Raw genomic sequence first — 16748 nt, forward strand, 5'->3', positions numbered from 1 at the left:
TTGGAAAAAAATGTACTTAGCTGTATTTGGAAGCCCCGATTTCTTTCCATTGTTCACTTAGCTAGGCAGAAACCTCTGCTACCTCCTTGGGAGTCAACATTTAGTCTCTGCTATATGGCTGCTCTCTATGAGCTGCTATGTCCTATACATCTTTGTTTTGATGATAAAAGGCCTATTCAAAATCACATGACAATACATTTTTGCTCAGCTTCCCCCAGCCATGCTTCATTTTCATTGTGCTAAAAATGGAACGCTCTCATCTCTCCCACAGAAGCTGGCCACAGCATGACACCACATTTTAAACTCCTCCCATGTCTTACTGTTCTGTACTGTAAAATATATTGGGGACTTGGTACTTGGATAAAAACCAAGAGACAATACTTTTATTCCAACTTACATTATCAGAGCATAGAACCTGACACAGTTTTCATAAGCCTTCTCTTGCCCCCAGTTATCCTCAATACAGAGAGCTCAGGATTGCATCAGATTCAGAAAGCACTGGCAAAAAACAGAGATATCTGATACAGGAGGGGAAAAAAACATTCTCCAACTAAGGAACCATACAGATAGAAGATGCAACCAGTTCCTCCTGTGTGTAAAGACAGTCATAGTTGAAGGAAACAGTTTTCTATATGCGAGTATCAACCTTCTGCATCTGAAGGCATCTGGCAAAATGAAATTTGCCAAGAGCAGCGATACAAGAGCAGTGGGGGAACCCAGGAAAAAAAATCAGCAACAAAAAAACAATAACCTGAAATTTCTCACCCCTCTGCTGTTCCTTTTCTGCTCTACCTAAAGCTCAAGCATACTTCCTCTGCTCCCAGTTATATCAGCGCTTACCAAAACTAAGTCTGTAATGTTTCCATACTTTCATTTTTCTTGTCTATAGCTATAAAACATTAACTTCAGGGAAACAAGTGGTGATGCAGCTCTGTATTTTACATTAACAGGCAGATTTCCAGCCACCAAATAAGAAGACAGTCTATCACACTTCAAATCATGAAAGTGGATTAATTACAGAGTCTGGGCTCGTGGTTCTAATTCACACACCAACTTTACAACCATATACTTTGCACCCTCCCACACACTATTAAAAGTTTTAATATACCAGACACAGCAATTCTACTTTTCTAAATATTGCCAGAGCAAGCCACACTGGCTTGTAAAATGACTTTTACACCTTAATAATGACACTACATATTCAGTGGCTTGACATAGTGAAACATCCTGGAAGATATTCTCAAATTCAATTTGCTTGAAACTTTATGGTTCATATTCCCAACATTCTGTGAAAAACTACTTAAGGATCAGAGTACATTTGAGTAGCACTGCAAACAAACATCCCTGTGTAGAATTGCAACTTCTATGGCTATAGCCTTTCCAGGCATCATGGGAATACTTCTGGAAAGTAAGCCTCAAGTTATCTGGGTTCCTATTGAGCATTTTGCAATAATGATAACATTAAAAAGAAGTAGTGATAATGTTGCTGTTGCCCGGCAAAAATCTGTGGCCTTCAGCTAAATAACTCCTACTATACATTACCAAAAGAGGTGAAGACTCCCTCCACTATTTAGATGAGGAATCAGAGAAATTGTGCAGGTTCTTTAAATAGTGGAATGAGAGTTACAAGAACAGTAGCCAGATCTAGGTTTCCTGAGCTTCCAGGTATTCTCTCCATTCATAGGACATATGCTCCAGAGACAAAATACTTTTATTTATGAGGCTGAACTCAAGATTAATCAGAAGAAAGTGAACAACCATAGTAGTCTGACTCATGTTGTCAATACAGATATACGTGGCCAGTCACAAAGTTTATCCAGATAAGTATGTGTAAGGGAAATAGGTTTCATTAAGTCTGTATTTTCATGCTCTCCGGATATTGTGTATTACCCAAGCATCTGCCTTTGAAGTCAAAAGCTTACAATTTCATTAGTTTTCCTTTACTATTATTTATATATGTAGTCTTAATTTTTTTTCTTCGTCTTTTTGCCTATTTCACTTGAATCAGTTAACACAGAGACAAATATCAGCCTTGCTGTCTAGCCTTACAGCCAGTCCTGGGCACTAGCAGCACGTGTCTAATCTTTATGCTAGAGAAAATGAATCCTGGCACCATGGATGGAAACAAGACCCAAACAAGTTTAAGTATCTCCAAGGAATCTCCTCAAAAGGCAGCATAGTACAGTAAAATGTATCAAAAATATTCCTTCTATATTAAAAAAAAAAAGATATGGTGCAAGAGGAAAGCGCTAGTAAAACCAAAGAAGGTGTGGATTAGTAAGAGAATTGGAAATTGGCAGCCTGTGACAGTGAATGGGATATGTCCCATTGTACAATGCATCCCCGAGCATTTTGCAGAGCCATGTCACACAAACCCATGTCATACTAACAGGAAAAAAGAAAAGTAGCTTCTTATAGAGAAGCGCTGAAAAGCGAAGGCTTTGGAAGAACATCACTCCTGCCAACTGAGCAAAGACAATACTTCCACAGCAGAGAGACTTACCAGATTAGCATGTCAAAGATAACGGTATCTAATTTCAAGTTTTTGCAGAGGAAAAAGGAAAAGGATATCTTGTGAATTCTGTGATTCAGTGGGAGAATATAGAAATAACTTCTGGCAGATGCTCTAATCATGCTGACAGTTCTGCTCCATCTCCTTTAAAACACAGAGTTCTTGTTTTACCAAGAGCATTTGCCCTGAACCAATATTCTGCTGTAAGAGGTACAGTGGGAACCTAAGGAGTTAGTTCTGCAGATGTACAGTGTCCCAAAGCAGGTGCAATTGCATTAGTTTATAGCTATACTTCTCTTTCTCTCTTCTTGGCAAAACCAATCTACTCACACAGCCATCCATACCACATAAAGAAGCATCTTGAAGATTGCTGCTAATTCATTATTTCAAAAATACCAAGAACAGTAAAGATAGGAATAAGCAAGCAAAAAAGTCTGTTTTAAGGAAACATTAGGGAATATTATGAGTGCGCTCCTTTAGGATCAAGAGAGAGAATGCAGTGTAAAAGAAATAAAGCATCACTAGACCGTCCTTCTCTTAGCAGTGACATGTCTGGCTTTTCTTTGAAATTACATGCCTAACAGAACTGAATCCACACCAACTACATGGCCTGCATACCTTTCTGTACTTCTCATGTTGTATGAGAAGGCTTAAAGCCTGCCTGTGTGTGTGGCAATCCACCAAATGGCCTCACTGAGTTTTCTCTAAGTAAGAGAACTTCATCAAAGCACATCTTAAATTACTTACCACGGCATCATCTTTGGCTCAAATGAGAGCCCGCATAGGGAAAGAAGCTTTAAGGGATGGGAAGGCGTGGGAACTGAAAGGAGACACATGGTAAGAGAAGTGGTGCCTCAAAAGAACCTTTGTCATTTCAGTTTATAAGAGTAGCCTGTTTGGAGCACACACTAACAAGGAGGGTGGAGAGCTTGCTCAGGGTGCTTTCAGACCAACTGGGTGATCACAGGAATACAACAGAACAACAGCTGACAGGGTAATGTGACAAAAATGTACTGCAACTTTAGTTAATGCTGTACACACATACAAATCCAGCAGAAAGTTGGAAATGCTTTTAGCACTGTTTCAAAATCTGAAGAAGCAGCATGCCCAAGCTCCAGTTATTTTCAATTTGATTAGGAGCCTCACTTCCTTAGATTCTTAACAATTCCTTACGAGACTTGCACGGTATTTCTACAGGAGCAGTAAAAGATTCATTTTTAAGTTCCAGGAGCTTTCTTGCCTGCCAATCCATAATAGACCTCAGTTTCAGTTTTCTCTTTGCCATTTTGGAAATAAAGTTAAACAAACACAAAGAAAACCAAACAATAGCTTACCCACAGACAGTGAGTAGTGCTAAAAAGCATCAAATAGAATTTTGTTACATTCTGTACTTGCTCTTTGCAAATTCAACTTTTGCCAGTAGACTGTAAGATCTCAGATCCAAAGCCCCCAGTAAATGTCACCAACTCAATCAAAAGCTAGAGAAAAAAAGATCTCTTTTAGAAGAATCATGTAAAGAAGAACAAATAAAACTTCCAGTTTCTTAAGTGTTACCTTTGAATTACTGCTGTTCAAACTCATTAAGATGCTGTCCTATATATTAGAGAAAGAAAACATGTCTCATATAAATATAAATAAAAATCCCTTACGACAATGAAAAATGTCGTAAAATGTTTTCCACATCTCCATTATTTCAGCAGATGTTTCAAGACTCTCTTAATTGCTCTGTACTTCTAACACTTCAGCTTATTTCTGGCCTGGTATTTTATTTCAGCATTGGATTCTAGAGCAAGGGGACCCCCAGCTGAGTTTTACAGTACCTGTGGAGTAAGCTGCTACTGCCACCTTGGGGAGGATTCTTTTCATGTACTTCAAGGAGATTAAGCAAATGTTATATAAAACAGTTTGATTCCCATCTTACCTTGCTTGGAATATGACTTCTTAAAATCCATTGTCCATGCTGACATAAGACATTCCAGATGCATCCTGTCAAAGGTTATGCTACAGTAATAATATTAATGGAAAGAAACTGCATTTTTTGGTGGGGAAGAACGGTCAGGTAACTTTTAGCTAACATTTAAACACTGCCTTGCTTTCAGTGTTCTTAATTTTATCGCAGTTTTGCCAGTGTAAGAGCTCTGATCTACCTAAAGCTGAACAAACTGTATTTTACATACAAGACTCCATTTCTCCTAGAATTCCAGCTTTCCTGATATTTTGAATCAATCCTTCCTTGTTCATGTACAGCTTAAACTGTCTCCCTGGTGGGCTACTAATGTGACTGCTTGGATGACGTACATTGCCTTAGCTCTAACGAGAGGCATTACCATGCATAACAACAGCCTAACAAATGTGCTGAACTAGATTGTGACAATCTAACCAAAGTCAAGACTTCCAGTCAAATCAAGTGAAGCACCCAGATTTTGTATTTGGAAATATCCATAGTTCTATGAAACTGACCTACTCTTGGTTTTCAAGCGTCACCCTATAAGCACTCTTCTTCAATTCTGCTTCCAGCAGCAGAGAAAGGAACTTTGCTATACACTTTATATATAAAGATAGAACCTGTGTAGGACTTGAGTTGTATGCACTCTGCATTGTTAACCTTCACACTAGGCTTTTCACAGTAGGAACTGTAGGAGCAGTAGATGCCACAGCTACTTACACAAGGAAAGATTTAACGTCTCACCTCTCATCAAAATAGGCAAGTTGAAGAAGAGGAGGCTGTCTAAAGGCAACTAACTTGTGTACGTGCTCTTAAAAATACAGAGCAACAAAATTTGTACACGGGTGTCTAAAGCCAGGCAACACAAAATAACTCATTCGTGAAGAATAATGTGAGCTACCCAAGGAGGCTGTTAAAGCACCATTAGCTCCTACCCTCCACCTGTGGGACCATAATGGAACTCAGACTTCTGGAAGAACCGAAGCCTTAACTACACTGCTGCAGGCTGAAGCAGACCTCGTATTGCATTAAACCGCGACTTAGGAGCTCCCACATAGAGCTACATTTTGGATAACAGTGTTATCCAAATGGGCTCTGGAAAGTGTCTTCACTTTTCTTCCCACCACAGAAAGCCTACATACCAGATTCCTGTTCTTTCATTACCAGATTCTTGGATTAAACACATCTCTCCATCAACCTAGAATTTATGGTCAGAGAGGAGTTACAGCTGAACCTTTCTCTGCAAACAGATAAGCACTCCTCTGTTCTGCTACCAGAAATCAGTCATTAAAACACAAATGTAGATTTATTTCCCACTATGGCACAGAAATACAAATTAGTTACTTTCTTACCTGGGGGAAAAAGCCTAAAAAGTAAGCGATAGATCTTTTTTTCCGGGATATCTTTTTAACTTTGCTTTTAGTACTACTATAGCATGGCAAAGAATTACACTTGCCAGCAAAACATACCAAGCATAGCATGTGATCAAAGAAAGGATTGCACCTATCTAGCCAACAGCAAATGAACACGATTGACACTGGTGCCAGTCTTCTTTTCTTCAATTTTCTTCCAGATTCACAAATGACTTCTGTGTTTTTATCTATTTTCAGATTATTTTAATCTACCTTTTTAGAGAAATAGCTTTACATCTGTATAAGTTTCACACTGTATTTTGAAGATATTGCAGCTATCAATTCATTATAAGAATAAAAGAAAGTGCACATACTCTTCACGTACATATATGTACACATTCAAGAACACAAAATAACCTACTACCTCCATTATCGCTCTCACATTAAACTGCTGGTAGAAATTAATCAACTTTCAAAAATACCCACTTTATATATAAAACCATATTTGTATCAGACAGTGCTAAGTACTGACCAAACACAACAAATTGAGTGAGGATCTATCAGTAATAGATTAACCAGATTATTGTGTACGTAACAGTCTCAGTGTGGTACATTGCTGCTGTAAGTTTCAAAGTTCATGTACGAACTTCTTGCTCAGCTCACACGGTTTATGAATGAAGCTTGAATGAAAAAAAGACTTTCAGAAAATATAAGGTAAGTGACAAATTATGAAATTAACCTGAGCATTTAAATGTAGACTGCATATAGGGAAAAAAAAGAAAAATCCTTGGTTATAACAGCAGGAAGAAAGAGGTAGAAGGAAGGAACGCACGAATTCATGTCCTCCATCTAATATTATTATGTTACAGAAGATGAATACAATTCACATTTAGATCAATGAATAAACTGATAACAGTAACTTCATAAAGTGTCTTTTTTAAAGAGAATAGGCAGGCATTCTTAAAAGTGAAGTGATAATGGAAAGTTTCATAAAAAATACCAAATGCTCCAAGAAAAGATCACATAAGAAAACTGCATATTCACCAATTGCTTTTTCATCTGAAATACCAGAATGTTATTTCATCAATCAAAATTCCTCTGAGACAATTAATGTGCAGCGAAATCCATTAGATAAATACAGAAAAGAAGAAAATAAGATGCTTATTTGTGAAGTCATTTCCCTTCTCTAACCACTAGCCTACACTCTTCTTCCCCACTGTGCTACAGAAGTCTATATGATAACGTATATTTCCAATGCCTAGAGTCTAAATTTGGAGACTGAATCTGCAGCATTAACTAGTTTCACTTGTTTTTTTTGTTTTTTTTTAATTAAGACATACTTCCTATATTTGCCTGTATCAGAATGCCCTTTTGGATCATTACCTATTGCAGTTTTAATGGAAGCTGACAAAAGCTAACAGCTTCTAAGCTGTTCTCTGCTGCAGAAACACTCCTTTAAAAGCTACTTCTCCCATACTATCTTCACTTCCCCTCAAAAAACAGGTAAAGATTTATAGTCATCTAGTAACAGGAGCACGTGGTTATCACTATTCTAACTTCTTCCTCCCCTAGTTTTCCTCCTTCTTCATCACTTTCTTCTGCATTTTCCACAATTGTTTCTCAGCTCCTTTCCCCTCTGTTCTTTTCGCCCATCTTTAGCTTTATCTGCCTCACAATGTTCCTAAATCTCTTCTGAAACCTGTCTCTTTCCCAGCTCTTCAGCCTGCAGCAATGCAGAAGCACAGCCTATCAAGCTGCTCTCCTTCTTGTGAGAACTGCCAGGAGGTCTTGCTTCTTCTGAGTGGGAGACTGGAGAAGGACAGCAAAGATCTTGAGTTAGAGATATGCATGAGCTGCACTGAATGTCTAGAGCAAATAGTCCTTAAAGATTTCAGGCAAGGAAAGGCACTCAAGAGACTATATTCTTACATTTTTGCTGGATTGTCTGTGATCTAAAACAGCTCATGTTATTCCATCTTCACTTAATGACAGGTTTGCAGACATAAACCAAAGACAATGGCAGACAGTAATGAGATGACAATCAACCTTGCGGTCCTTGGAAGAACTCAGACTGGCAAAAGTGCTGCTGGGAACAGCCTGCTAGGCAGCTTGGACTTTGAAAGCCATCTCTCTCCAAGCTCAGTGACCACTTGTTGCAGCCTTGGGTGCAGCTGCCGTATTTTGGGGATTACACGAAGAAATGGCTGTGAGCTAGTTCTCCGCGTTCGGGTACTTGACACTCCAAGCTACCCTCACAGCAGCCTGAGCAAAGAGCAGGTGAAACACACAGTGAGATCTGCACTGGCTCACCACTTCAGAGAGGAAGGTCTGCATCTTGCTCTTTTAGTCCTTAGGGCTGACTTGCCTCTGTGTCCAGATGAAAATGATCAAACAATTCTGTTCATCCAGGTAAGAAATAAATAGAAGTTTCTACTGTAACGACAACTCCTTTTGTCTTTGGTTGAAAGTAACTATGGAGACATTGACTGCAGATATGAATTAGAGAAGTGCAGCTAAAAATTGGAACACTCTCCAATCCACCGGCTGAAATATGTAATTACATTCATAGCTCTAACACTGTACACCATCATCACACACGTTGAATCTGAGAGAAGAGAATCAAGAGCTGCTATACTATAGTTTGATTCAACACTAGACACTTCTGGAATCAAATTTACCTAGCACAGTAAGCTTCTCTCACAGAAATTAGTCTAAGGTTTACTATGACACTTCTAGCTTGTTGGAGAGACTTGCTATTTGAAGTAAAAATTTAGTTGCTTCACGCTCCTGTGCTCTGCATAGGATAGAACACAGCCCAAAGCAGAGAATAATAGGTCCAGAATCATACAGAAAGTCACTATAACTAATGCTATATCTATTCAAGGGGGAAAAATTAGAAAGTTAACAGATTTATTCTGGCAAAGGAAATCTAGCACTACTCACTTGAAGCAAATATTTTGAATCTTTGTGGAAGAGAATTTTTGTAATTACGTAAGATTTATGGGAGGAGGTGACACTGAAAATGAATGCCTTCAATGGAATCCATATATATATTTTCTCATTGTTACCCTTCTTTATACATTTCTACTTTTCCATTTCTCTAAACTTCATGTTATTTAAGAGGAATCAATACTTTCATCTAGAATTTTTACTTTAAGCCAATGAAAAATCATCTTTAGATTGTTTTGGATCAAGGCCACATGGCTGTTAAAAGCCTAGTAGATGACCCCGTACCCTTCTCCTTTAATGGAGGTTTAAAAATCCCTAGTAGAGATTAAATAAAACATGTTAAAACAGAAACAGTAAGAAAACACTTCCTTGTTTCTTAATTATAACTTATTTATTATCTCCTTAAAAGGCTATCATGCTATGATTTCATCAGCCACGAACAAATGGGGCAGGACAGTCGTCCAAGTGCTGGGATTATGAACAACAGTTGTGTTTCACTATGGTTGTGTTTCACTATGCCAATCCAAGAAGAAACTATCATGAAGACTACACTTTTAGCAATAAGGAGATCTCACAATAATCCTCTACATATTAGGGATGGTCTATCAGTAGTGCATACAGAAGACTACTGGCATTTAAGTCTGCATTTTTTAATCCAATAGTCTAATGTATTAGGAGAGTGGCAGATACTGATCTCATAACTAATAATAGCACTGACTTACCCGAGTCCTCAGATAATTAAAGGCACCACTCTTCCTCTAAAACTAGCCTCTCAACTCTTCCACAGACAGTCTACACCAAAATAAAGTTTATTTTGCAGTTTATTTTTTTCTCACTCCTAACATCTAAAACAGATTAATCACTATTAAGGTAACATAATCCTTTGTCTAACTCCTTATTTATTTTGGGAATACAAAGATATCCTTTAAAACAGTTTTATGCATTTAAACTTTTAGTTTACAGAGTTTTTGAAATAACTATAAGGTGAACTTGAATACAGTAGCTTTCCTTTCACACAGACAAGTATTCACATGATTGCACTGAAGTTGCTAATTTTCTAAAATCGTAACTTAAAGCCCAATCTCTTACTCATATTACCTTCTTTCATACTGACAAAAAGCTAGCTTGGTTCCCCCATTCCCTTCTATCAAATGAAGAACTGTAGTCAAAGAAATTCTGTCATTATTCCTGTGCTGCCAAGGACAGCTCAGTTTAAAAAGATACAGCTGTTACTGAAATCAGTGTTACATAAAATTGTTTATTTATTCACCGCAAGGTGATTTAGAAATCTTTTTTTCGAAGAGCTTAAAGATAGCATACAAGTATTTATATGTAGAAAATAATGTAAGCTACTTGAATTTTACATATTATTTCTGATGATGTGTGATGAAGCTAAACAACAATTTTTGTTGTTTACATGTGGACACTTTTAACTGAATAAACTCTAACATCTGCAGAACAGGTCAACTGTTTTCACTGCACAGCTACCTATTTCCACTAGAAGGCGATGCCTAGGTATTTAAAGGTCAAAGTCCCCCAAAATTTCAGCAACTCAGATAGCATAAACTGGATTACTGCCAGAAACAAAACATAAGATGATCAGTTAATACAAAATTATGTGGTGGGAGTAGAAAAAATGAATAAAAGAATTTGAGATTTGTTTTTCATTACAGGAACTCCTAGGTCCCACATGGAAGGATTTCACTGCAGTTTTACTTACTCACGCAGACAAGGCAGAAGCAGCTGGATTCAGTGAGGAAACATATTTGCACAAAGCTTCAAGTACCCTGTTATCACTGCTGAGCTCAGTACAGAACAAATATGTTTTCCTAGACAATCAAAAGAGCATAAATAAAGAGGAAAGAACTACTGTCTTAAGAAAGCTCTTGAATTTTATAAGACAAAATAATTATCGAGTGCTACTTAAACATGACAAGGAATAAAATTAGCTTTCAGGTGCTCATTTGTCTATTTTCTACGCTATATAGCATCTTATAAAACAGTAGGTAAGACAGCAATTTGAATCTTCAAGATCCCTACCAAATACCTCTGAACATACATCTGGAAATATCTCTTTAGATTACCAAACTGCATGCCCTTCATAGAGTACCTCACACTACTGAATCTGGAATCCTAATTTCAACCACACGAGAACAAGCTAGTACTCCAAATCACGCTCTAAATGCGAGTGCAGTCAATAGTAAGATTTCATGCTACAATCGCATGAGAAACAAAATACTTGAAGTATTTTGTTTAATAAGTATTACTGGACACACTGTTTTAGGCCAGTTAAAATAGCTCCCCATGTGCTTAATGCTATTTGGCAGACTTAAAATAACAACTTCTGCTGCTTATTCCCAGATACAAGAAAAATTAACACAGTTAACTGTATAGGCACATACAGAACTCATCTGATAGAGTTATCTGTTAATTTTTCTTTTGTGTTTGGTTCCTTTTAATCTTGTATCATTACCACTTCGATTTTTTTTTATCTCCCAGCTTACTATATAAGTTCAAAGCCTACGAAATCCAGGTTGGGTAAATTTCTTACGTCGGTGGTTAGATAAGTGCTTACCATGTGAGCAGTTAGACAGTAGACAGTTAATTAAATAGTACATGCTGAAACATGTGAAGCATTTCTAAATAGTTACTTTTCAAGTTTTATTGTGAATTGAGCTCCAAGAGTTATTTTCAGATTATTGAAAGGCAAGAATTAAAAAGGAGCAATTTAATGATATCACCATAGTTGTTGTGCCTGTTTTAAATACATTATGAATAATTCAAATAAAACCTAGAAGTAATTTGTTAAAAAAAATCAAAGCATATTTTGTACAAAATATTATTCAAAGTATATATTAAAATGGAAAAAAAGTTTGTGTGTTTTGAGCATTGAAAACCAGCTCTTTCATATTTGACTACATTTTCTTGACAATCTATTAGCTACTCATCCTTAATTAGACATCTCCCTCACTAGGAAGGAACTACTGAGGTGGAAAAGGTGAAACTCCAAAACTATTATAGCAACATATTTCATATGTCATTTTGCATATTCTGAGGTATAAGGGGCCATAATTTAATACTCCCATTACCACTGTCTGCAGACTACACAGAAAACACAGCCAAAAACAAATTTGCAGAAGTTTATAATATATCTGAAAAATGCTTAAAGAGGACTGAAACTGTTGAAAGATGTTAAGAATGAAAACAGCTGCAGTCTTCTGACCAACTGTTAGCACTGAGGTTAGCACACAAGGAATAGGGCAGAAAGTTTTCCTTATTGAGATGTTCTTGCTTCATGGATCCTCCTAACTTTTCAGTTATCTAGAAAATACGATCATCAGCCTTTAGTCCTTCCATGAATGAGCCTTGGTAATCAATCACTGAGTGGTTAATACCTCACAGAACACAACCTCAAAGAGAGTCAATATGGAAATGAGTGAATTGTTAGTGTTACAGGTATAACATTATGCATCTCTGGGAAAGGAATCAAACAAACAAAAAAAAGGTATTAGACATGCATTTCAGAGGGTTATAATATTCATGGTTTTTTTATTGTGCTTGCATTACTTTCCATTTCAACATCTGAACAAGCAGCTAACAACCATTTATTTAATTCCGCTGTTTGCCATGGTCTCTGCCCTGCAGACTCCTTTTCCTTTCACTTCAAATGGAACTCCTTTGTATGTAGCCACACACTGGTCATTGGTATGAAGATCAGGTTGGATTTGCTCCCAAATCTTCTTCTTAGGATTAAGTTCCTTCTCAGGATCTCCTGTTTCAAAACAAAGAACAACCTAATAGCACACAACACATAAGAAATAGCAAGAGCTCTATGTGAGCACACATTAGTGAGAGCTCACATAGAATCTCTGTACAAATTTTTAAGGGAAAGAAATATTACCTGTGAGTCTCAAAACAAAAGCTTTAATTTTAATTAGGGACCACTTAGAATCTGTCTCCAGATCATCTCTCAAAATGATGTTCTTTCAGAGGAAAAAGCACTGTAAAGTAGCTGACCTTAACTCCTGTCTAAAGAAATCAAAGTGTTGCTGGCTGTTGATTTATAAAATTTACCTAAAAGCAAAAGGATTTCTAAGAATTAAGCAGACGCAGACCATAACATAATGTAGAGCAATATATTGCTTAATAAGACACAGCTTTATCTATATCTTAATTTTAGGAATTAATGTATTTTTAGAACTTATATCAAAGAAATTTGGCAGGTGCCCCTATAGGTGAGAAATACATTTAAAAAAAACAAGAACAAGAATAAAACCACCAATCCTAGGTAATATATCCCCTCTGAGATTATCTCAGGGGAGCCAGAAGTTCCTATGGGCAAATGACAAGCTCTCTGGGTAAGTATAATGTCAAATACTTCCTTCTTCCACTAATCAGTGTCCTCTGGAAGAGAAAAATCCCACTGCCTTATAGTACAAGGGGTATGTTTAGTTTCTAGTATTCTTCAGTGGCTTTTGACCAACACAAGTAAACAAGTCACATTAATTCCAACCTCTCTTATTTTCTTCTTTAAAGGTTTTTAGTGGTGCAATCTACTACTATTCTCAAATCTTGTAATACTAAGTTACCTCAGCCTGCAGACAGCTCTAACTTCTGTAGCTTCTATACCTGCAACTGTCTCAGAGAAGCACACCAGACCGACTTTTGTTACGCAAACTATTGTTGCCTACGTAGAATTTGCTAATTGTATTCAAGTTCTTCTCAACTGTAGTGCATGTAACATTTAAGACAAAAACAAAAAATAAGCTAAGTGCTTGGAGCTAAATGTGCATTTTCACAAAAATTAAAATTCTGTTCAATATTTAAGTTCACAAAGATGGACTTAGACCACAGTGAATGCATACAAAATAAAAATCATTAAGTTGAATGTTAAACAATCCATTGGGCATTTCCTTCCTTTGTCAAATATAGAAAGTTTTTTTCCTTTAAGAACAAAATCTGACCTTTATTATAAAAAACATTTTGAATATTAATAAGTTCATTTGTAATTTCATATCAACTCTTGGGATCTGTGGTGAGCTCATATTACATCAGTATAGGCACCAATTGTAAATACTACTCAAGATTTAAGCTGTGCATTTTTCTAAGCTTTCCCCTCATTGCATTTTCTTCCCTTCCAAAAATATTCATTAGAAGGGTTTCTAAAAATTAAACTCCATCTTGCAATGGCTTAATGAGCTTCACACTATAAAATAAAAAGAACCAAATAAAAGGGCTCAATTCTTGCTGAATTTGTCATTTGGTCTCACAGTTTAAATATTACAGAAAAAATTAGCATAATAAGCAAGAAACCTCTTCACACTGTAACAGCTCACCTATGAAATGACCTTATGAAATGTTAATACTGCTCACCCTGCTATGGAATATAATCACACAATTGTATCCATATAGAGATAGCATAGTTAAAGAAACCTGCTGAATACAGACTATGCACTGCACTCCAGTATTAGCACCTTATTTTTTATTTCTAAAAGCTAGATATTGATCAAAATGCTAGATTCTTAGACCAGAACTAATATCAAATAACTTACATAATAACTTGCGGTTCCTGTGGCATTTTTGCATTTAAGAATTTTGCCAAAGCATCAATTATACTGGTACCAGCAAGATTCCTTAGTTAGCTTTGAAAGCTCCTGTAATTGCTTTCACACAGCAATTCCTGTGTGGGAGTGCATAGTTTACAGACAAGCGAATAATTTTTCTCAGGCTTATGTGAGTCAGATCTTTTCCACTCGTGTTTGATATAAATTTGGTAAAGCTCTTAACACAGAAAAGACCCAACAGATCCTGAAGATTCATGTATTAGAGTACAAAATGGTGTTAAAGTTTCCCTGAGGACAATGACGTTAAGTAAGCCAAGAGTACTTCTCCAGACCACAGCATTAGTTAGCAAATCTTTCCTCTCTAAAACACAGAAAGTGATTTTAAGAAAATTCTCAAGCTTCAAACTAATTGTTAATTTCTCTGAAGAAACAAGACACTATTTCTTTAACAAAAAAAATCAACAGGAAAATTAGCTTATTTCTCATTAATACTTTGTATGGTGGAGAGCAGATTTAAAAAACATATTGATTGCAGTGTGCTTGATAGACAGCTGCTGCTCCAGTTGCTTCATAAGCTTCCATACTTGAAACCAGAATCAGACCTTGATGTCCTTACTATTTTCATTTCAATGACTCAGTGTTTACACTTCAAAACCACTCTTAAAAATTACATCAGAATGTAAATGATTAAAATTTCAAAGTTACGAACTGTCTCAGAATATAAACAATTGCAACTGAGCAGTGATATTAAATGACATCTCACATAGTAGGGTTTATCCATTAGCAGGGTTTACTCTACAGCTTTGAATGGGTATTCCTACTATTTGGCCATTGCAACTACTGCAGCCCCTCAAAATTTAGTGTGTTACACACATCCAGCTTAACCAGTTCTACATCTAAACTAGCAAGTTTCATGTCTTTCTAAAACAGGCAGTATTTTTCATTTTCAAGATTGATACTCTTAGTAAACAAAGTATACTTCAGCTATTTTCAAACATAGCATTAAATCAAAGAAAATTTAGCTTTCCTCCCATTTCCTAAGAAATTGGATAGGACATTGCTTTCATCATCATATGCCAACCAAAATATTTATTTTTAGACAAGCATCAGTTTTAGTAATGAGGTTGATATGTTTATATGTTGAAAACAAAAGTATAATCCTTCACACATAAGAGAAAAAGTACATTTTTGAGCAACAAAGTTATGACACTTTTTCTAGAGGTAGGGCCTGGAGTCAGAAACTTAAGCTGAGACACTGAATAAATTACTTTATATTTCTATGCTTTATATTTGCTATTTACAACAAGAAAATGTGTTTGCTCAAACATATGCAAAACAGAAACACTTGTTAAGACTAGCTTTTAAGTAACTGAATAATTTTAATACTACAGCACAGCATCACTTTTAGGAGTATTTCCCTGTATTCTCAAACTTTTGGTTGAATATTTTCAGTCCTTTATTCACAAAATTCTAGCATGCTAATAAAGAGTTTTAATATAACAAGTTCTGATGGTTTCAACTAACATTGAACTGGCCTTAAAATATTGTTCTCTCTGCTTTAGAAGTGATGTCACCTTTGCAAATGTGAACTGTCTCCTATTTCCTTCAGTTTCCTTATTTCCCAAGTATCCACTGCTTACCTGGAAAACCTTCAAAAGTGATTCTGTCCCCAGCTACTGCCCCAGGTGGGGGAGCCAGAATTTCCACTTTTTCTGGGGAGCTGGCACACATCACCATTGCTTGAGATACTACTCCTCTCATCTTCGCAGGCTTCAAGTTACAGAGCAGTACTGCCATCCGATTCTGCATCTTGGGGAAGGAAAACAGAAGGATGTGAGTACTTAAATGCCACATGCTGTGGCATTTTGGAGTGGAGGGGAGAGGGAGGAAATGACTGATTTCATTCTAACAGAATGAATTACAATGAAGATACTTCAACATCAAGTACAAAACAACAGACGCACAATTTTCATGACTGCACTAGTGAGAACATCTAAACTGCTCAAGGGTTAGTTTGTGAACATTCAACATGGAGTAAAGGGTGAACTGTGACACTTATAAAAAACCTACAAAGTGTGCAGTACAGAAGTCCAAGAGCCAGATAAAACCATTTCACCCACATTCCATCTTTTTTTGACCTAAGACACCACTTCAGTACACTCTCAGTGTACTGCAACAAAAGATTTCATGGATAAATGGTAAGAAAACCAGCAAGATTCATACAGTCATTTTATACAACAACAAAAAACAAGATGATCAGCCAAAACCATAACATTGCTATTTCAAGTTGTTCCCTTTTGCTTTTTTTTTTTTTAAAAAATCACAAATGGCTCAATCTTTAAAGTGTCTACAGAAAAATAACAAACTCCTGTGTAGAAGAAAAAGAAGCCAGACCTAAATAAATGCATTCTAACAATGCAAAAGCT

At 36.5% G+C, this 16748-nt stretch overlaps 2 protein-coding genes across 4 annotated transcripts in view; one reads left to right on the forward strand and one right to left on the reverse strand.

Moving 5' to 3' along the window:
* The first annotated feature begins 1006 nt into the window (after positions 1-1006).
* GIMD1 (GIMAP family P-loop NTPase domain containing 1) lies at positions 1007-10701 on the forward strand. The gene is made up of 3 exons (XM_003205497.4): positions 1007-6523; positions 7802-8218; positions 10432-10701. The coding sequence occupies exons 2-3, from the start codon at positions 7826-7828 to the stop codon at positions 10699-10701; spliced, it is 663 nt and encodes a 220-aa protein (XP_003205545.1). The 5' UTR covers positions 1007-6523; positions 7802-7825.
* AIMP1 (aminoacyl tRNA synthetase complex interacting multifunctional protein 1) overlaps positions 9562-16748 on the reverse strand; it is a 31948-nt gene continuing 24761 nt past the window's right edge. For all 3 annotated transcript variants that reach the window (XM_003205496.4, XM_019614679.2, XM_010709801.3), the window contains exons 6-7: positions 15963-16131; positions 9562-12530 (exon numbers count right to left, since the gene is read on the reverse strand). In XM_003205496.4, the coding sequence (XP_003205544.1) occupies positions 12364-12530; positions 15963-16131 (336 nt within the window). In that variant the 3' untranslated portion in view covers positions 9562-12363. The remainder of the gene's footprint in view (positions 12531-15962; positions 16132-16748) is intronic.

Source organism: Meleagris gallopavo, chromosome 4 (genome assembly GCF_000146605.3).
Source record: "Meleagris gallopavo isolate NT-WF06-2002-E0010 breed Aviagen turkey brand Nicholas breeding stock chromosome 4, Turkey_5.1, whole genome shotgun sequence".
Classification (NCBI taxonomy): domain Eukaryota; kingdom Metazoa; phylum Chordata; class Aves; order Galliformes; family Phasianidae; genus Meleagris; species Meleagris gallopavo.